The sequence below is a fragment of the Oncorhynchus clarkii genome, chromosome 20 (assembly GCF_045791955.1).
Source record: "Oncorhynchus clarkii lewisi isolate Uvic-CL-2024 chromosome 20, UVic_Ocla_1.0, whole genome shotgun sequence".
NCBI classification, from domain to species: Eukaryota; Metazoa; Chordata; class Actinopteri; order Salmoniformes; family Salmonidae; genus Oncorhynchus; species Oncorhynchus clarkii.
In genome coordinates, this window is record NC_092166.1 from 86,413,004 (window position 1) to 86,434,286 (window position 21,283).

The 21,283-nt window shown below is 44.4% G+C and overlaps 1 protein-coding gene across 5 annotated transcripts in view; it reads right to left on the reverse strand.

The window, feature by feature from the left end:
- LOC139377009 (CSC1-like protein 2) overlaps positions 1-21,283 on the reverse strand; it is a 79,983-nt gene continuing 58,700 nt past the window's right edge. For 2 of the 5 annotated variants that reach the window (XM_071120068.1, XM_071120069.1), the window contains 11 exons: positions 20,551-20,704; positions 19,942-20,048; positions 19,263-19,349; positions 16,990-17,055; positions 14,483-14,645; positions 13,214-13,319; positions 9,729-9,896; positions 5,891-6,006; positions 4,546-4,617; positions 1,049-1,183; positions 1-804 (listed from right to left, as the gene is read on the reverse strand). In XM_071120068.1, coding sequence (XP_070976169.1) covers positions 763-804; positions 1,049-1,183; positions 4,546-4,617; positions 5,891-6,006; positions 9,729-9,896; positions 13,214-13,319; positions 14,483-14,645; positions 16,990-17,055; positions 19,263-19,349; positions 19,942-20,048; positions 20,551-20,704 — 1,216 coding nt within the window. In that variant the 3' untranslated portion in view covers positions 1-762. The remainder of the gene's footprint in view (positions 805-1,048; positions 1,184-4,545; positions 4,618-5,890; positions 6,007-9,728; positions 9,897-13,213; positions 13,320-14,482; positions 14,646-16,989; positions 17,056-19,262; positions 19,350-19,941; positions 20,049-20,550; positions 20,705-21,283) is intronic. The other 3 variants (XM_071120067.1, XM_071120070.1, XM_071120071.1) reach the window with 3 other exon arrangements.

Sequence of the window (21,283 nt, forward strand, 5' to 3'; positions counted from 1 at the left end):
AGACTAGAGTCCTACAGTAGAGTCCTAGCGCCATACTAGAGTCCTAGCGCCAGACTAGAGTCCTACAGTAGAGTCCTAGCACCAGACTAGAGTCCTAGCGCCAGACTAGTCCTACAGTAGAGTCCTAGCGCCAGACTAGAGTCCTACAGTAAAGTCCTAGCGCCAGAGTTTTACAGTAGAGTTCTAGCGCCAGACTAGAGTCCTACAGTAGAGTCCTAGCGCCAGGGTAGAGTCCTACAGTAGAGTCCTAGCGCCAGGGTAGAGTCCTACAGTAGAGTCCTAAAGCCGGAATAGAGTCCTAGCGCCGGAATAGAGTCCTACAGTAGAGTCTGAGTGTCAGAGTAGCATCCTAGCAAGATAATCCTAGAGAAGCAGTTGTTGATAGAGGTCTTTAGTAAGTAGACTTCCTTAGTTAGTTAATGTAGACTCGTCTTTGCATGTTGGTGTTAGTGTAGTCTCTCTGGGGGGGAAAATATATGCTGGAGAACTGTGGTCCATGGCCTAAGCTGAAGAGGAGTGAAAGGCATGAGAAAGGTAATTGTGTTGCTTTGTTCGTTAGTGTAGACAGAGAAATAGTCCCTCTCTCTTGACTCAAGGTGTTTAAGGTTTAGTGGTCTCTCTTCATGTCTTATAGAGCTGTCTGTCAGTCCGTTTCAGCTCCGTAGCTTCATTCACTAGACCAGCGCATCCATCACGTCAGTCACATTACACCTTAGTCTCTTCTTCTCTCTCCCCGTCCTCGGTCTCCGGCATCCCCTCACGTCAGTGCCGCACCTCGTTAGCGAGAAGACTGTCCTCACCACTCTGGAAGGACAAAAGGGAGCAGAATAAGTCAAGGTCCATTAACTTGCAGAGAACTGCTCAAGAACACACACACACTGAGGAGTTAGAAGCTGCAGGACTCAAGAGCACAACGGCAGGCAATGCTACTGCATCTATACTACAATCGCCCTGTGGCTCACTCCGCAGCAGATTTTTCCAGTCAGAGCTGGGATTCGAACCAGCAACCCTCCAGTTGCTGGCCCGCTTCTTAAAACCACTAGGCTACCTGGAAGTCGGCCTCATTGAGGCTGTTCCCCACTTGGATGATCTCCTCGTCCTGCGAGCCCTCGCTGACCCCGCTGCCAGCCGAACCCAGCTCGTCTAAGATGGGATCCTGGAGCACCGAGGCAATGTACATCTGCTGTTGATGAGAAAGAAGAGAGGAGACGACATGAGGGAGGAGGAGAGAGGAGAGAGGGACGACATGAGGGAGGAGACGACATGAGGGAGGAGGAGAGAGGAGACGACATGAGGGAGGAGGAGAGAGGAGACGACATGAGGGAGGAGTAGAGAGGAGAGAGGGACGACATGAGGGAGGAGTAGAGAGGAGAGAGGGACGACATGAGGGAGGAGTAGAGAGGAGAGAGGGACAACATGAGGGAGGAGTAGAGAGGGGGAGGGGAAGAATGGAGAAGGAAACAGGTCAGTGTGTGATATGGAAATAGATTAAAGTGAAGCGTTTTTCTTTCATTTATGCTTTGGCCACAAATACGAGCCAACAGCATTATTTGGGTATGAGTGGACAGCTACTTTAACATCCATACCGGGTGTGCTAGTGTGGATAGTGTAACCAAGCTGGGGAGTAAATGGTAGAATGGAGGCTGGCTGAGTAAATGGTAGAATGGAGGCTGGCTGAGTAAATGGCAGAATGGAGGCTGGCTAAGTAAATGGTAGAATGGAGGCTGGCTGAGTAAATGGTAGAATGGAGGCTGGCTGAGTAAATGGCAGAATGGAGGCTGGCTGAGTAAATGGTAGAATGGAGGCTGGCTGAGTAAATGGCAGAATGGAGGCTGGCTGAGTAAATGGCAGAATGGAGGCTGGCTGAGTAAATGGCAGAATGGAGGCTGGCTGAGTAAATGGTAGCAGGCTGAGTAAATGGCAGAATGGAGGCTGGCTGAGTAAATGGCAGAATGGAGGCTGGCTAAGTAAATGGTAGAATGGAGGCTGGCTGAGTAAATGGCAGAATGGAGGCTTGCTGAGTAAATGACAGAATGGAGGCTGGCTGAGTAAATGGTAGAATGGAGGCTGACTGAGTAAATGGCAGAATGGAGGCTGGCTGAGTAAATGGCAGAATGGAGGCTGGCTACGTAAATGGTAGCAGGCTGAGTAAATGGTAGCATGGAGGCTGGCTGAGTAAATGGTAGCATGGAGGCTGGCTGAGTAAATGGAGACTGGCTGAGTAAATGGTAGCATGGAGACTGGCTGAGTAAATGGTAGCATGGAGACTGGCTGAGTAAATGGTAGGAGGCTGGCTGAGTAAATGGTAGCATGGAGACTGGCTGAGTAAATGGTAGCATGGAGACTGGCTGAGTAAATGGTAGCATGGAGACTGGCTGAGTAAATGGTAGCATGGAGACTGGCTGAGTAAATGGCAGCATGGAGGCTGGCTGAGTAAATGGCAGCATGGAGACTGGCTGAGTAAATGGAGGCTGGCTGAGTAAATGGTAGCATGGAGACTGGCTGAGTAAATGGCAGCATGGAGACTGGCTGAGTAAATGGCAGCATGGAGACTGGCTGAGTAAATGGTAGAATGGAGGCTGGCTGAGTAAATGGTAGCATGGAGACTGGCTGAGTAAATGGTAGAATGGAGGCTGGCTGAGTAAATGGCAGCATGGAAGCTGGCTGAGTAAATTGAGACTGGCTGAGTAAATGGAGACTGGCTGAGTAAATGGTAGCATGGAGACTGGCTGAGTAAATGGAGACTGGCTGAGTAAATGGTAGCATGGAGACTGGCTGAGTAAATGGCAGCATGGAGACTGGCTGAGTAAATGGAGGCTGGCTGAGTAGATGGTAGCATGGAGACTGGCTGAGTAAATGGTAGCATGGAGACTGGCTGAGTAAATGGTAGAATGGAGTCTGGCTGAGTAAATGGCAGCATGGAGACTGACTGAGTAAATGGTAGCATGGAGGCTGGCTGAGTAAATGGCAGAATGGAAGCTGGCTGAGTAAATGGTAGCATGGAGACTGGCTGAGTAAATGGTAGCATGGAGACTGGCTGAGTAAATGGTAAAATGGAGGCTGGCTGAGTAAATGGCAGCATGGAGGCTGGCTGAGTAAATGGAGACTGGCTGAGTAAATGGAGACTGGCTGAGTAAATGGAGACTGGCTGAGTAAATGGTAGCATGGAGACTGGCTGAGTAAATGGAGACTGGCTGAGTAAATGGTAGCATGGAGACTGGCTGAGTAAATGGAGACTGGCTGAGTAAATGGTAGCATGGAGACTGGCTGAGTAAATGGAGACTGGCTGAGTAAATGGTAGCATGGAGACTGGCTGAGTAAATGGAGACTGGCTGAGTAAATGGTAGCATGGAGACTGGCTGAGTAAATGGAGACTGGCTGAGTAAATGGAGACTGGCTGAGTAAATGGTAGCATGGAGACTGGCTGAGTAAATGGAGACTGGCTGGTAAATGGTAGTTTCTGCTGACTTATTGGAGGGAAACGTAGTAAAGGTGTCATTTCAGTTCAGCTGCCGCCCAGCTTAACTAAACACTCGCATACTCCCATAAAAGACCTTGGCTTGAAAAACGAGAAGAAAAGCAGCAATACTAATGTTTGTCCATTTTGAGACGCCGTAGCCAGTATACACTTCCTCAAAATAGTCCGAAATAATGTAAGATAACTGTCATTAATTTAAAAGTTGTTGCCAAAGAGAGTCGCCGAATTTTACATCTAACTAAGATGTTTGGTGCAGTATTTGACATCTAACTAAGATGTTTGGTGCAGTATTTGACATCTAACTAAGATGTTTGGTGCAGTATTTGACATCTAACTAAGATGTTTGGTGCAGTATTTGACATCTAACTAAGATGTTTGGTGCAGTATTTGACATCTAACTAAGATGTTTGGTGCAGTATTTGACATCTAACTAAGATGTTTGGTGCAGTATTTGACATCTAACTAAGATGTTTGGTGCAGTATTTGACATCTAACTAAGATGTTTGGTGCAGTATTTGACATCTAACTAAGATGTTTGGTGCAGTATTTGACATCTAACTAAGATGTTTGGTGCAGTATTTGACATCTAACTAAGATGTTTGGTGCAGTATTTGACATCTAACTAAGATGTTTGGTGCAGTATTTGACATCTAACTAAGATGTTTGGTGCAGTATTTGACATCTAACTAAGATGTTTGGTGCAGTATTTGACATCTAACTAAGATGTTTGGTGCAGTATTTGACATCTAACTAAGATGTTTGGTGCAGTATTTGACATCTAACTAAGATGTTTGGTGCAGTATTTTACATCTAACTAAGATGTTTGGTGCAGTATTTTACAATGAAAAAAATGTGCATGAAAACGAGTCGTCTCTCGTTGAATGACTACAAGTATCCCAACTGTTGACCAATCACCGACGAAGGGACACAGACTTAGGCTCCGAAACTTCAGTTTGCCTCCAGAAAAATAAATGTTGTGTGTCCGAAAAGACCCTCACCGAAGTCCAAAAAGAATAAGAACGTCACAAAATGTGGTGATAATATAGGAACGGTTCAGTGGTACTTACTGCTGACTTATTGGAGGGAGAGGTTCGTGCTGGATGACCGTTCTCCACCCCATCCACATTCTCCACGTCAATCTGGGGGGGGGGGGGGGCAAAGAGATGGGAGAAAATTTCCTCATAATAATAATAATTACAATATAATATATAATTCCACTGCAGAACATTCATAGTGATTACTTTTATACTATATCACCCTCAAACTCAACTCTGGACCTCAAAGCCAGTTCCACTGCTTGTTTTCATTGTTCCCCTCTAATCAGGGACTGATTTAGACCTGAGACACCAGGTGGGTTTATTCCCCTCTAATCAAGGACTGATTCAGACCTGGGACACCAAGTGGGTGATTCCCCTCTAATCAGGGCCTGATTTAGACCTGGGACACCAGGTGGGTGATTCCCCTCTAATCAGGGCCTGATTTAGACCTGGGACACCAGGTGGGTGATTCCCCTCTAATCAGGGACTGATTTAGACCTGAGACACCAGGTGGGTTTATTCCCCTCTAATCAGGGACTGATTCAGACCTGGGACACCAGGTGGGTGATTCCCCTCTAATCAGGGCCTGATTTAGACCTGGGACACCAGGTGGGTGATTCCCCTCTAATCAGGGCCTGATTTAGACCTGAGACACCAGGTGGGTTTATTCCCCTCTAATCAGGGCCTGATTTAGACCTGAGACACCAGGTGGGTGATTCCCCTCTAATCAGGGACTGATTTAGACCTGGGACACCAGGTGGGTGATTCCCCTCTAATCAGGGACTGATTTAGCCCTGGGACACCAGGTGGGTGCAATTAATTATCAGGTTAATTAACAGAAAACCAATGGGCTCCGGACTTAGCTGTGTAAGAGTTGAATACTTCTGATATATTATCCTAAGAGTTTTCCACGTGAGATGTACTACTGCTCTAAGATTATAACAATGTAGACGTGTTTATAAATGCTATATTAGAAACTGGGTGGTTCCAGCCCTGAATGCTGATTGGCTGACCGCCGTGGTATATCAGACCCGTATACCACGGGTATGACAAAACACTCATTTTTACTCCACTAATTTTATGTTGGTATCCAGTTTATAACAGCAATAAGGCACCTCGGGGGTTTGTGGTATATGGCCGATGTACTCCGCGTTGCGTCGTGCCCAAGAACAGCTCTTAGCTGTGGTATATTGGCCATATACCACACCAACTCAGGCCTTATTGCTTAAACGGGTCTCATATTGCATACAGGATCGATTATGGCACAAGATAGTGTTCTCAATGATTTTCCTGGTTAAATAAAGACAGAATTAAATTAAATCCACTTCAACATTATAAATGAGAGGTTTCTCTGGTGGGTGTGTTTGTTTTTTACCTTGTAGTTGTGAGCGCTGAGATATTTGAAGTGTCCGAAGCAGACATGGGACAAGCAGACGATGATGGTGATGATCAGGACGCTGAAGGTAAACATAGAGGTAGGGGCTGAGAAACCTGAGAGAATGAGAGAAGAGAAAGAGAGACCGCGAGAGAGAGAGAGACAGGAGAGGAGAGAGAGACAGGAGAGGAGAGAGACAGGAGGAGAGAGCAAAAGAGCAGAATTAGGCCGATACCCACTATTATCAAAATCCAGAAAATAACTGTTAAATTCTACAACCACAAAAAAGGAAGCGATTCCCAAAACATCAACTCCAGAGAGATGAACCTGGAGAAGAGTCCCCTAAGCAAGCTGGTCCTGGGGCTCTGCTTACAAACACACCCCACCGAGCCCCAGGACAGCAACACAATTAGACCCAACGAATTCATGAGAAAACAAAAAGATAATTACTTGATACATTGGAAAGAATTAACAAAAAAACAGAGCAAACTAGAATGCTATTTGGCCCTAAACAGATAATACACAGTGAGCATAGCCTTGCTATTGAGAAAGGCCGCCGTAGGCAGACATGGCTCTCAAGAGAAGACAGGCTATGTGCACACTGTCCACAAAATGAGGTGGAAACTGAGCTGCACTTCCTAACCTCCTGCCCAATGTATGACCATATTAGAGAGACATATTTCCCTCAGATTACACAGATCCACAAAAGAATTTGAAAACAAACCCAATTTTGAAAAACTCCCATATCTACTGGGTGAAATTCCACAGTGTGCCATCACAGCAGCAAGATGTGTGACCTGTTGCCACGAGAAAAGGGCAACCAGTGAAGAACAAACACCATTGTAAATACAAACCATATTTATGTTTATTTATTGTACTTTAACTATTTGCACATCGTTACAACACTGTATATAGACATAATATGACATTAGAAATGTCTATTCTTTTGGAACTTCTGTGAGTGAATATATATATATATATATATATATATATATATATATATATATATGTATAATATGATATTTGTAATGTCTTTATTGTTCTGTATGTGTAGTGTTTACTGTTACATGTTATTGTTTATTTCACTTCTATTTATTATCCATTTCATTTGCTTTGGTAAATTAAATTAAATTCATGTTAACGTGTGTTTCCCATGCCAATAAAGCCCTTAAATTGAGAGCGAGCAAAGGTTAGACACAGGAAAACCTGGCTCCCTGTAGAGGAAAGGCTGTGCAACCACTGCACCACAGCAGAACCTGGCTCCCTGTAGAGGAAAGGCTGTGCAACCACTGCACCACAGCAGAACCTGAGACAGAGCTGCATTTCCTGATAAAATGTAAAAAATCTAAAACAATTAGAGTTGTAATTTCCCCAAAATTGAAACCCTTATTCAAGGTTAAACGCATTCGTAAAGTATTCAGACCCCTTGACCTTTCCTACTTTTTGTTACATTACACTCAAAAGAAAACACACGTCCCTCTTCAATCTACACACAATACCCCATAAGGACAAAGCAAAAACAGTTTTTACATTTTTATTCATTACAAATAAAAACCGGTAATATCATATTTACTTAAGTATTCAGACCCTTTACCCAGTACTTTGTTGAAGCACCTTTGGCAGCGATTACGGCCTTGAGTCTTCTTGGGTATGACACTACAAGCTTGGCACACCTGTATTTGGGGAGTTTCTCCCATTCTTCTCTGCAGATTCTATCAAGCTCTGTCAGGTTGGATGGGGAGCGTCGCTGCACAGCTATTTTCAGGTCTCTCCAGAGATGTTCGATTGGGTTCAAGTCCGGGCTCTGGCTGGGCCACTCAAGGACATTCAGAGACTTGTCCCGAAGCCACTCCTGCGTTGTCTTGGCTGTGTGCTTAGGGTCGTTGTCCTGTTGGAAAGTGAACCTTCACCCCAGTCTGAGGTCCTGAGCGCTCTGGTGCAGGTTTTCATCAAGGATCTTTCTGTACTTTGCTCCGTTCATCTTTCCCTTGATACTGCCACCACCATGCTTCCTCGTAGGGATGTTGCCAGGTTTCCTCCAGACACTTGGAATTTAGGCCAAAGAAATCATTCTTGGTTTCATCAGACCAGAGAATCCTGTTTTTCATGGTCAGAGTCTTCGGTGCTTTTTTGGCAAACTCCAAGCAGGTTGTCAGGTGCCTTTTACTGAGGAGTGGCTTCCGTCTGGCCACTCTACCATAAAGGCCTGATTTTTGGAGTGCTGCAGAGATGGGAGAACCTTCCAGAAGGACAACCATCTCCACAGAGGAGCTCTGTCAGAGTGACCACCGGGTTCTTGGTCACCTCCCTGACCAAGGCCCTTCTCCCCTGATTGGTCAGTTTGGCTGGGCAGTCAGTTCTAGGAAGAGTCTTTGTGGTTCCAAACTTCTTCCACTTAAGAATGATGGAGGCCACAGTGTTTTTGGGGACCTTCAATGCTGTAGAAATGTGTTGGTATCCTTCCCCAGATCTGTGACTCGACACAATCCTTTGTCCTCACGGCCTGGTTTTTTCTCTTGACATGTACTGTCAACTACACACATTTGCAAAAAATGCCTTGTCATTATGGGGTATTGTGTCTAGACTGATGAAAACAAAAAAAAGTAATTCAATCCATTTTTAGAATAAGGCTGTAATGTAACAAAATGTGGAAAAAGGGGAAGGGGTCTGAATACTTTCTGAATGCCCTGTATGCTTGAAAATATGGAGAGCGGTACTCAACAATGTGTTGTATTGGATTTGCCCCAAACATAACATTTTGTGTTGTTAGGCTCTAATTTTGAGTGAATAACTCACGGACACTAGAGAAGCAAGTTGAATTCTTCTTGTCGATACAGCTGTAACTCAGACGCTGACGTGGCTTCCCCCGAGGTGGTATTCATACCCCACTTTGGATGGGGTCTCCTCCATAGCTCTAAACATTGCCTCATTCTTGCAAGGCAGGGAACTCAGTGATATGAGCCTTCAACGGTTTATCCCCTTATCAGTACTGTCATGTGTTTCCCCTTATCAGTACTGTCATGTGTATCCCCTTATCAGTACTGTCATGTGTTTCCCCTTATCAGTACTGTCATGTGTTTCCCCTTATCAGTACTGTCATGTGTTTCCCCTTATCAGTACTGTCATGTGTATCCCCTTATCAGTACTGTCTTGTGTTTTCCCTTATCAGTACTGTCATGTGTTTTCCTTGCACTCAGCCCTTCCCAAGCTTCATTATGTCTCTTTTGTAACTAAAGTTCCTACACGTTTGAGTATAACAATGTTCCAAGTTTAACCTCCAATCCAACAGCATTCAGGGCAAAAAGTTAACTGGATTCTCCATTCCAACAGCATTCAGGGCAAACGGTTAACTGGATTCTCCATTCCAACAGCATTCAGGGCAAAAGGTTAACTGGATTCTCCATTCCAACAGCATTCAGGGCAAAAGGTTAACTGGATTCTCCATTCCAACAGCATTCAGGGCAAAAGGTTAACTGGATTCTCCATTCCAACAGCATTCAGGGCAAACGGTTAACTGGATTCTCCATTCCAACAGCATTCAGGGCAAAAAGTAAACTGGATTCTCCATTTTGTTTTGCAGTATTACTTTAGTGCCTTGTTGCTAACAGATGAGATTTCAGATTTTATTTTTACAAATGAATTAAACATTATTTCTACATTGACATTATTGGGTATTGTGTGTAGGACAGCTACAACAAAAAAAATCTAAATTTGATCTATTTTCAATTCAGGTTGTAACAATAAAATGATGGATAATGTCAAGGTGTGAACACTTTCTGAAGGCCCTGTATATGAGACGGTTACGGCCCAGAACGGCCACTAGGTGGCGACCACGTACCTGTGCGGAGAGTGGAGAAGAACAGGAGCCAGAAGAGACAGAGGATAGGTGCTGCCACCACCTGGTTGACGGCCCCAGAGTGGATCTTCTTGTCCAGCTTGGAGGGAAGGTAGGCATAGTACATGTTGTAGCGATCTGCCAGGTGTTTCAACAGCATGTACATCAGACCTGGAGAGAGGAGAGGGAGGGGGGAACAGAGAGAGAGGAGAGGGAGGGGGGAGCGGAGAGAGAGGAGAGGAGAGGGAGGGGGGAGCGGAGACAGTCAGTGGGCCTAAAAACTAGCTTGTCCCTAAACCCCACTACAGGGGTCCCTTCCCCTCTTCATTTTAGAAATGGAACGTGTCCCGGGAATATTGACTGTCAAACATTGACTTATCTTTGTTACTTTCTCATAGTTATTCTGTTAGGTGATAAATAACCTACTAGTCAGGTGATAAATAACCTACTAGTCAGGTGATACATAACCTACTAGTCAGGTGATAAATAACCTACTAGTCAGGTGATAAATAACCTACTAGTCTGGTGATAAATAACCTACCACAGCCAGGTGATAAATAACCTACTAGTCTGGTGATAAATAACCTACTAGTCAGGTGATAAATAACCTACCAGTCTGGTGATAAATAACCTACCAGTCTGGTGATAAATAACCTACCACAGCCAGGTGATAAATAACCTACTAGTCTGGTGATAAATAACCTACTAGTCTGGTGATAAATAACCTACCACAGCCAGGTGATAAATAACCTACTAGTCAGGTGATAAATAACCTACTAGTCAGGTGATAAATAACCTACCACAGTCAGGTGATAAATAACCTACTAGTCAGGTGATAAATAACCTACTAGTCAGGTGATAAATAACCTACTAGTCTGGTGACAAAATAACCTACTAGTCTGGTGATAAAATAACCTACTAGTCTGGTGATAAATAACCTACTAGTCTGGTGATAAATAACCTACTAGTCAGGTGATAAATAACCTACTAGTCAGGTGATAAATAACCTACTAGTCTGGTGATAAATAACCTACTAGTCTGGTGATAAATAACCTACTAGTCAGGTGATAAATAACCTACTAGTCAGGTGATAAATAACCTACTAGTCTGGTGATAAATAACCTACTAGTCTGGTGATAAATAACCTACTAGTCTGGTGATAAATAACCTACTAGTCTGGTGACAAATAACCTACCACAGCCAGGTGATAAATAACCTACCACAGTCAGGTGATAAATAACCTACCACAGCCAGGTGATAAATAACCTACTAGTCAGGTGATAAATAACCTACTAGTCAGGTGATAAATAACCTACTAGTCAGGTGATAAATAACCTACTAGTCTGGTGATAAATAACCTACCACAGCCAGGTGATAAATAACCTACCAGTCTGGTGATACATAACCTACTAGTCTGGTGATAAATAACCTACTAGTCTGGTGATAAATAACCTACCACAGCCAGGTGATAAATAACCTACTAGTCAGGTGATACATAACCTACTAGTCAGGTGATAAATAACCTACTAGTCTGGTGATAAATAACCTACTAGTCTGGTGATAAATAACCTACCACAGCCAGGTGATAAATAACCTACCACAGTCAGGTGATAAATAACCTACTAGTCAGGTGATATATAACCTACTAGTCAGGTGATAAATAACCTACTAGTCTGGTGATAAATAACCTACCACAGCCAGGTGATAAATAACCTACTAGTCAGGTGATATATAACCTACTAGTCAGGTGATAAATAACCTACTAGTCTGGTGATAAATAACCTACCACAGCCAGGTGATAAATAACCTACCACAGCCAGGTGATAAATAACCTACTAGTCAGGTGATAAATAACCTACTAGTCTGGTGATAAATAACCTACCACAGCCAGGTGATAAATAACCTACCACAGCCAGGTGATAAATAACCTACTAGTCAGGTGATAAATAACCTACTAGTCTGGTGATAAATAACCTACTAGTCTGGTGATAAATAACCTACCACAGCCAGGTGATAAATAACCTACTAGTCAGGTGATAAATAACCTACTAGTCAGGTGATAAATAACCTACTAGTCTGGTGATAAATAACCTACCACAGCCAGGTGATGGCAAGAAATATTCCCGGGACACACACACATATTTTAGCTACCAAAGCTTTGGGATAGCCAGCCCAATGCATAAAGCCACCCAGTGGGCACACTACGTCATTTCAATGTGGATAATTGGGTTTTATTTGGTTGATACATTGATGAATGAGATTACAACCTATTATCAAACATTGTAAAAGACAGCCAAAAGTTGGTAGATATCCCAATGTGTTATCACTATGTTTTCAACCCTTTAATAAAGCACAACCAAATTCCAACGGAAAACCCAATGTCTCATTTGTGGTTTAGTTGTCACCTAAATATGTTATCACTGAGCTTTGAACCGTTTAAAAAAAAGCATAACCAAGTTGAAATCTGATTGTCAGATATTTATACAAGGAAACGTAACGTGTTTTCACTGTGCTTCATCTCATAGCACAACCCAATGACCTGGATTACAACTGAGATTTAATTAAAGCTCAAGTGAAGATCAAGATTCTGCACAGATGATTAAATCAATGGTGAAGATCCCCACAGACAAGAGACCTTTGAACACGTACGCTCTCTATGATGTCATAAGAGAACATGTATTGTTATTGTCACCTCAACATTCTAAGGTTGAATGTCACACTAGTTTGTAAGAGAGCCTTAACGTTTAGGCTCTCTGCTGTGTTACAAAAGTTATATTGAATAGTGTTTGACTGACAACGCAACCAAACATCAACATTTAAAAGGACATCCGTCTACTGATTGGCTAGTTCCATCTGTGCTACTGAGTCTGCCTTGAATTCCAGTCTGTCTACAAATGAATAATTGATATGTTGGATCCACTTCGCCATTTCAAGTTAAACAATAGGACTCAATTCAATCAAACTTTAAATCCAGTTTGAATCCATTTCGATTTGATCGAGTCATATTCTTTATGTATGGTGTATTTCAGATCAATCCTGGGTCCAATTTTAACAACAGTAGTTTATGACTCCCTAAACTCATATATAGCATTATTGATGATATAGTTGATAAAGTATGGGTATATTTAATGTGCTCTGTTGAACCCACCCTTTGGAATAACATTGATAGCAACAGTGAATCTGTTAAGTGGAGATTCCTCAACAATTAGTCTCAACATAGCACATTGGTAACAGCCTAGAGTTTGTTCTTCTTCTAGTGGATATTACGGTGAAGATCTGATATTGTTTCAAAGGTACAAATTCAACATGTTTTATACAAGGTTTGTCTATGTTGAAAATGGATTACCATGATGACTTAACCCCGTGGTTGAAATTTCATCTTCAAAACAATAGTTGATGACTTGGTGCAAATCCATTATATTTTCCTCCACGTTGATTTAAACCCTCTGTGCCCAGTGTGCAGTTAGTAACAGTGGATCTCAGCTCACCGAAGGGGACGATGATTGGACAGGTGATGCTGTATGTCATGACCACAGTGAAGACGCACATCATCCAGGCATAGGCCGCCCCGAACTGGAACTCATACGCCTGGTGCTGCAGAGCATAGAAATAGAGTTATAGAACTGGAACTCATACGCCTGGTGCTGCAGAGCATAGAAATAGAGTTATAGAACTGGAACTCATACGCCTGGTGCTGCAGAGCATAGAAATAGAGTTATAGAACTGGAACTCATACGCCTGGTGCTGCAGAGCATAGAAATAGAGTTATAGAACTGGAACTCATACGCCTGGTGCTTCAGAGCATAGAAATAGAGTTATAGAACTGGAACTCATACGCCTGGTGCTGCAGAGCATAGAAATAGAGTTATAGAACTGGAACTCATACGCCTGGTGCTGCAGAGCATAGAAATAGAGTTATAGAACTGGAACTCATACGCCTGGTGCTGCAGAGCATAGAAATAGAGTTATAGAACTGGAACTCATACGCCTGGTGCTTCAGAGCATAGAAATAGAGTTATAGAACTGGAACTCATACTCACATTAACAGGAGGATATTATTATATGTCCTTAGGGAAGCTTAAGTTCAACAAAAGCATAGCTTGTCTGGGTTGGGGTTCATTCCATTTCAACACAGTCAATTCAGGAAGTAAATTTAAATTTCCTCATTGCTCTCCTCATTGAAATGTCAGTTTTCTTCCTGAAATGACTGGTTTTAAATGTATTTGACCCTGACCCAGTAGCACAGTGTTTCCCAACCCTGGTTCTCCAGGAGACCCAACAGTACAACCCGAAGGACCAGGGTTGGGGAACACTGCAGTAACATATAACCAGAGAGGAAGAGGCGAAGTGAGAGAATTGACTCCGCCCCAAAATCTGTCCACATGAAAATACAGAGTTAACCAGTGGAAGTGGGGATTTTATGTATGGAGGTCATTGAGTGACGTATTTGGTCAACATAAAATGTAATTGCTAATTTGCAACGTGAGGCTTATTTGATCGAATAGAAGTTGTGTGATGTTTAGGTTGTTACGAATGTACTGATTTAAGTGGACGAATGTGGCATTCTGGCAACTTTGACAAAAAATATTTTGTGTTTTATGCCGGACAGTTATTTCCAATGTTAGAGCGGTCAGTCGACTGTCTTGTCAGTCCATAGATAATCTTTGATATAACTATTTTCATCCAACAAGTGATGTAGTTTATGAGATTGAATAACTGAGGTCTTTCTGACCACCAGGTGGCGCTCCTCTACTCACCCTCTTGACGTTGCGTCTCTCGGCAGCAGAGCGAGCCAGACACAGCCGGGTCATATACATGAGCAGACCAGGGATCCTCAGCAGATCCATGGCATTACCGATGAACGCCGACGCGATGACATAGTTCACAAAGAACGCCCCGTTGTCAGGCAGGAACACACACCTGGTGGGGGGGACAGGAAATGTCATCGCAACAATAACATACCATTTTCACACTACAGTGCCAACCAGAACCATACTACGCTGGATTGGATTTGTTCTGTTCTCATTGCAGCATGGTTTCTGACACGTAACCAGGCCCGGCCCAGTACGGGTCGGGACAACAGTGTGAAAGGGGGATATGACAGACTTACTCCCTCCTAAATGACTATCCTAACCCCAAAGCAAACAGCCAGTTCCATAAGGACACAATATGATGAGAGAACATGGAAGCTGTTCTGATTGGTCCAGAGGAGATCATTGTTACCTGACAAGGTAGAGCTAAGATAAGAACCACTACGTTAGACTATGAGGTGGGGTAAAGACAGGATATTACATCACAACAACAATATTACTCACTGAATCTCAGACCCTATTCACTCTGGATCTGAGAAGATTGAATAGGTGTGGTAACTCATTCTAACTCTGCTGGCCAGGTGTGGTAACTCATTCTACCCCTGCTGGCCAGGTGTGGTAACTCATTCTAACCCTGCTGGCCAGGTGTGGTAACTCATTCTAACCCTGCTGGCCAGGTGTGGTAACTCATTCTAAGCCTGCTGGCCAGGTGTGGTAACTCATTCTAAGCCTGCTGGCCAGGTGTAGTAACTCATTCTAACCCTGCTGGCCAGGTGTGGTAACTCATTCTAACCCTGCTGGCCAGGTGTGGTAACTCATTCTAACCCTGCTGGCCAGGTGTGGTAACTCATTCTAACTCTGCTGGCCAGGTGTGGTAACTCATTCTAACCCTGCTGGCCAGGTGTGGTAACTCATTCTAACTCTGCTGGCCAGGTGTGGTAACTCATTCTAACCCTGCTGGCCAGGTGTGGTAACTCATTCTAACCCTGCTGGCCAGGTGTGGTAACTCATTCTAACCCTGCTGGCCAGGTGTGGTAACTCATTCTAACCCTGCTGGCCAGGTGTGGTAACTCATTCTAACCCTGCTGGCCAGGTGTGGTAACTCATTCTAACCCTGCTGGCCAGGTGTGGTAACTCATTCTAACTCTGCTGGCCAGGTGTGGTAACTCATTCTAACCCTGCTGGCCAGGTGTGGTAACTCATTCTAACTCTGCTGGCCAGGTGTGGTAACTCATTCTAACCCTGCTGGCCAGGTGTGGTAACTCATTCTAACCCTGCTGGCCAGGTGTGGTAACTCATTCTAACCCTGCTGGCCAGGTGTGGTAACTCATTCTAACCCTGCTGGCCAGGTGTGGTAACTCATTCTAACCCTGCTGGCCAGGTGTGGTAACTCATTCTAACCCTGCTGGCCAGGTGTGGTAACTCATTCTAACTCTGCTGGCCAGGTGTGGTAACTCATTCTACCCCTGCTGGCCAGGTGTGGTAACTCATTCTAACTCTGCTGGCCAGGTGTGGTAACTCATTCTAATCCTGCTGGCCAGGTGTGGTAACTCATTCTAACTCTGCTGGCCAGGTGTGGTAACTCATTCTAACCCTGCTGGCCAGGTGTGGTAACTCATTCTAACCCTACTGGAAACCAGCAGCATTCCGGACCTCGTGGGGTAAAGACGACACTAAACTAACAGATTAAAATACCCCTGGCTAGGCTGCTAGGGGTTCAGCCCTTTCTAAAGATGACACTAACAGATTAAAATACCCCTGGCTAGGCTGCTAGGGGTTCAGCCCTTTCTAAAGATGACACTAACAGATTAAAATACCCCTGGCTAGGCTGCTAGGGGGTCAGCCCTTCCTAAAGAAGACACTATAAACGAACAGCTAGTTCCATAAGGGACACGTCAGAGAATATAAAGCTGTTCTGACTGTACGTAAATTGAAAGACAGATCATTGTTACAAGCAGCACTAAGATATGACTGACAACTTTTACATTATGAGCCAGAAACAAGGCCAGCAGAGACCACAGCGCACTAGGTAAAGGTCCTATGGTTGAGAGCAGACAACCAGACGTACCATAAAGATTGAGTTACTGCTGCTGACGGGTATTGTAAGGACATACCCATGTAATGTTCAACAACAATTACATAAGATTTAGAAAATATCATTATTAGGCTGTCTCATTCATCCAAAGTAATGTCTTGTGACTGACAGTGTGGTCAAATCCATCAACTGTATTTTTATTAAAGGTCCTTTTACATCAGACGATGTCACAATGTGCTTATACAGACAGCCGGCCTAAAACGCCAAACAGCAAGCAATGCAGATGTAGAGGTGGCTAGGAAAGAAAACTCTCTCTAGACGCCAGGAACCAAGGAACCTAGGAACCAAGGAACCTAGGAACCAAGGAACCTAGGAACCAAGGAAGAAACATAGAGAGGAACTAGGAACTGTTGCTTACTCAAACCTCACGGCAGCGTCAGCCAGGAAGCGCTTGTCAAACAGCCATCGGAAGAAAACGTCCAGACTGGAAGGAAGAAGGAAACAGTTCTCAGAGTGATATAAGAGGTGGTTGACGATTGGATTAGAGACTCCATGACTGAGAATGGGATCATAAAGGGACAGTTTCCTGCACCCAGATTAAGGCTAGTGAACCCAGATTAAGGCTAGTGAACCCAGATTAAGGCGAGTGAAACCAGATTAAGGCTAGTGAACCCAGATTAAGGCGAGTGAACCCAGATTAAGGCGAGTGAACCCAGATTAAGGCTAGTGAACCCAGATTAAGGCGAGTGAAACCAGATTAAGGCTAGTGAACCCAGATTAAGGCGAGTGAACCCAGATTAAGGCGAGTGAACCCAGATTAAGGCGAGTGAACCCAGATCCCAGATTAAGGCGAGTGAACCCAGATTAAGGCTAGTGAACCCAGATTAAGGCTAGTGATGGGCTCCATTGAGAGTGTCCGCATTCAGTGGGGTGTCCACCCTCAGAATGGAAGGTTGGGAGTTCGATCCCTGGCAGAGTCATACCAAAGACAATTTTAAAAAAACAATTATTTTACCTTTATTTAACTAGGCAAGTCAGTTAAGAACAAATTCTTATTTTCAATGACGGCCTAGGAACAGTGGTTAACTGCCTGTTCAGGGGCAGAACGACAGATTTGTACCTTGTCAGCTCGGGGGTTTGAATTTGCAACCTTCCGGTTACTAGTCCAACACTCTAACCACTAGGCAGAAGTTTACATACACCTTAGCCAAATACGTTTAAAAAGTACAGAAAATCACATTGTAGGATTTTTAATGAATTTATTTGCAAATTATGGTGGAAAATAAGTATTTGGTCACCTACAAACAAGGAACATTTCTGGCTCTCACAGACCTGTAACTTCTTCTTTAAGAGGCTCCTCTGTCCTCCACTCGTTACCTGTATTAATGGCACCTGTTTGAACTTATTATCAGTATAAAAGACACCTGTCCACAACCTCAAACAGTCACACTCCAAACTCCACTATGGCCAAGATCAAAGAGCTGTCAAAGGACACCAGAAACAAAATTGTAGACCTGCACCAGGCTGGGAAGACTGAATCTGCAATAGGTAAGCAGCTTGGTTTGAAGAAATCAACTGTGGGAGCAATTATTAATTAAAGACATACAAGACCACTGATAATCTCCCTCGATCTGGGGCTCCACGCAAGATCTCACCCGTGGGGTCAAAATGATCACAAGAACGGTGAGCAAAAATCCCAGAACCACACGGGGGGACCTAGTGAATGACCTGCAGAGAGCTGGGACCAAAGTAACAAAGCCTACCATCAGCAAGGGCATTGAAGATGAAACGTGGCTGGGTCTTTCAGCATGACAATAATCCCAAACACACTGCCCGGGCAACGAAGGAGTGGCTTTGTAAGAAGCATTTCAAGGTCCTGGAGTGGCCTAGCCAGTCTCCAGATCTCAACCCCATAGAACACTTTTGGAGGGAGTTGAAAGTCCGTGTTGCCCAGCAACAGCCCCAAAACATCACTGCTCTAGAGGAGATCTGCATGGAGGAATGGGCCAAAATACCAGCAACAGTGTGTGAAAACCTTGTGAAGACTTACAGAAAACGTTTGACCTCTGTCATTGCCAACAAAGGGTATATAACAAAGTACTGAGATAAACGTTTGTTATTGACCAAATACTTATTTTCCACCATAATTTGCAAATAAATTCATAAAAAAAATCCTACAATGTGATTTTCTGGATTTTTTTTTCTCATTTTGTCTGTCATAGTTGAAGTGTACCTATGATGAAAATTACAGGCCTCTCTCATCTTTTTAAGTGGGAGAACTTGCACAATTGGTGGCTGACTAAATACTTTTTTTGCCCCACTGTATACACAGTATAAAAAGGTAGCACAGGGTTGGTACTTAATGGAGGGAAATGTGTCTGATGATTAATTATACATTTAATAAGAACTGTTGCACCTACAAACTTATTCAGTCCAAATGGATCTGTATGTCACATTACGGACTCTGTAGCCTCGTTTTAATACGACGTCTAGAATTTAAGCAAGGTTAGGGCAAAAAACTTTGTCTGACAAACCTAATGCTAACGACCCTGTCCAAAAATCCGTTATAGGGGTTCTCGGTAACGGCTGGACGGATCATGACGAGATGCGGGGGAGTGTGTTGTGTACCTCCAATCAAATTGATATCCCAATTTAAAAATGTTCATGGACAATAATGAAGACGTGTAGTACCTGCTGAGTCCTAGAGAGGGCAGCAGTAAGACCATGAAGATGAGGAAGGTGTAACATTTATGCATTGTGGTCCTGTTCTCTCCAGACCTAATTAGAATACACGGACAAATCAAAATGATCCACATTACACATTGGCAAATACAGAATACAAGAGCTATCCGGTCTAAATAGGTTAGCCAGGTCCCAGATCAGTTTGTGCTGGTTTTGCCAACACCTACATAGTGACAAGCAGATCTGGGACCAGACGTGTTAGATACACAGTAGAAAAGATCAACATTTACTGTGTGTGTGGTACCGTGTCCAGTGTGTGTGGTACCGTGTCCAGTGTGTGTGGTACCGTGTCCAGTGTGTGTGGTACCGTGTCCAGTGTGTGTGGTACCGTGTCCAGTGTGTGTGGTACTGTGTCCAGTGTGTGTGGTACCATGTCCAGTGTGTGTGTGAGTGGTACCGTGTCCAGTGTGTGTGTGAGTGGTACCGTGTCCAGTGTGTGTGTGAGTGGTACCGTGTCCAGTGTGAGTGGGACCGTGTCCAGTGTGAGTGTGTGAGTGGTACCGTGTCCAGTGTGAGTGGTACCGTGTCCAGTATGTGTGTGTGAGTGGTACCGTGTCCAGTATGTGTGTGTGAGTGGTACCGTGTCCAGTGTGAGTTGTACCGTGTCCAGTGTGTGTGTGAGTGGTACCGTGTCCAGTGGGCCTCGAAGAAGGCCGAGTAGTACACGATGGTGGGTAGCAGGGCGGAGAAGGCCCACAGCAGCAGGGTGGGAAAGAACTGAGTCACAATGGGGTTCTGGAGGAGGAGAGGAAGAGGGAGGAGGAAGAAGAGGGAGGAGGAGGAAGATGGAGAGGAAGTAAGAGGAGGACGAGGATGAGGAGGAGGATGAGAAAAGAAGGAGAGATAGAAGGGGAGGAGGGAAAAATTTAAGATCAAGGTGAACAGTTAAGGTTAGGAATAGTACACAGATGAATGCCCTTTTCCCACTATAGTGTCAACCAAACCGTACTCTGCTGGCTCTGATAGTTCCAGCACAGTGGTTGTGTAATCAGGCCAGTGCAGTACAGCTTGGCTTGAAAAGGGTCAAACTGAGGCTGCCTCCCAAATAGGACTTTATTTCTTTATATAGTGCACTAAATAGGGAATAGGGTGCCATAAGAGGGAATAGGGTGCCATAAGAGGGAATAGGGTGCATAATAGGGAATAGGGTGCCATAATAGGGAATAGGGTGCCATTTGGGACGCCGTCTTATGGTCGACATCCTGAGCTTCACTAAGAGAGGTCAAAGGTGACTCACGTTGAGGTACTCGACAGGCTTGGTGACGTTGAACTTGTCCATGGTGGAGATGATGATGGCAGGGGTTGTGAGGAAGAAGAGGAGGAGGAAGAGGATACAGTTGATGATGAAGCATCTCAGCCACCAGGGGAACCCTCCTACTGACAGATGCTCCCTGGGAGAAAACAGGAGAGGACAGGTCAATCAATCAATCACCAGGGGAACCCAGATGCTCCCTGGGAGAAACATGAAGAGGACAGGTCAATCAATAAATCACCAGGGGAACCCAGATGCTCCCTGGGAGAAACATGAAGAGAACAGGTCAATCAATCAATTCAAGAATAGAATAGAACTTTGCTGTCTGTATGTTGGGCCATGTGTTTGGTGGGGCCAGGTGGTTTGGCTAGGTTTGGTTGGGCCAGGTTTTGGTTGGGCCAGGTGTTTTGGTTGGGTTTGATTGGGCCAGGGGTTTTGGTTGGGTTTGGTTGGGCCAGGTGTTTTGGTTGGGTTTGGTTGGGCCAGGTGTTTTGGTTGGGTTTGGTTGGGCCAGGGGTTTTGGTTGGGTTTGGTTGGGCCAGGTGTCTGGTTGGGCAGCCTCAAGTCTTCTTGGGTATGACGCTACAAGCTTGGCACGCCAGTATTTGGGGAATTTCTCCCATTCTTCTCTGCAGATCCTCTCAAGCTCTGTCAGGTTGGATGGGGAGCGTTGCTGCACAGTCATTTTCAGGTCTCTCCAGAGATGTTCGATTGGGTT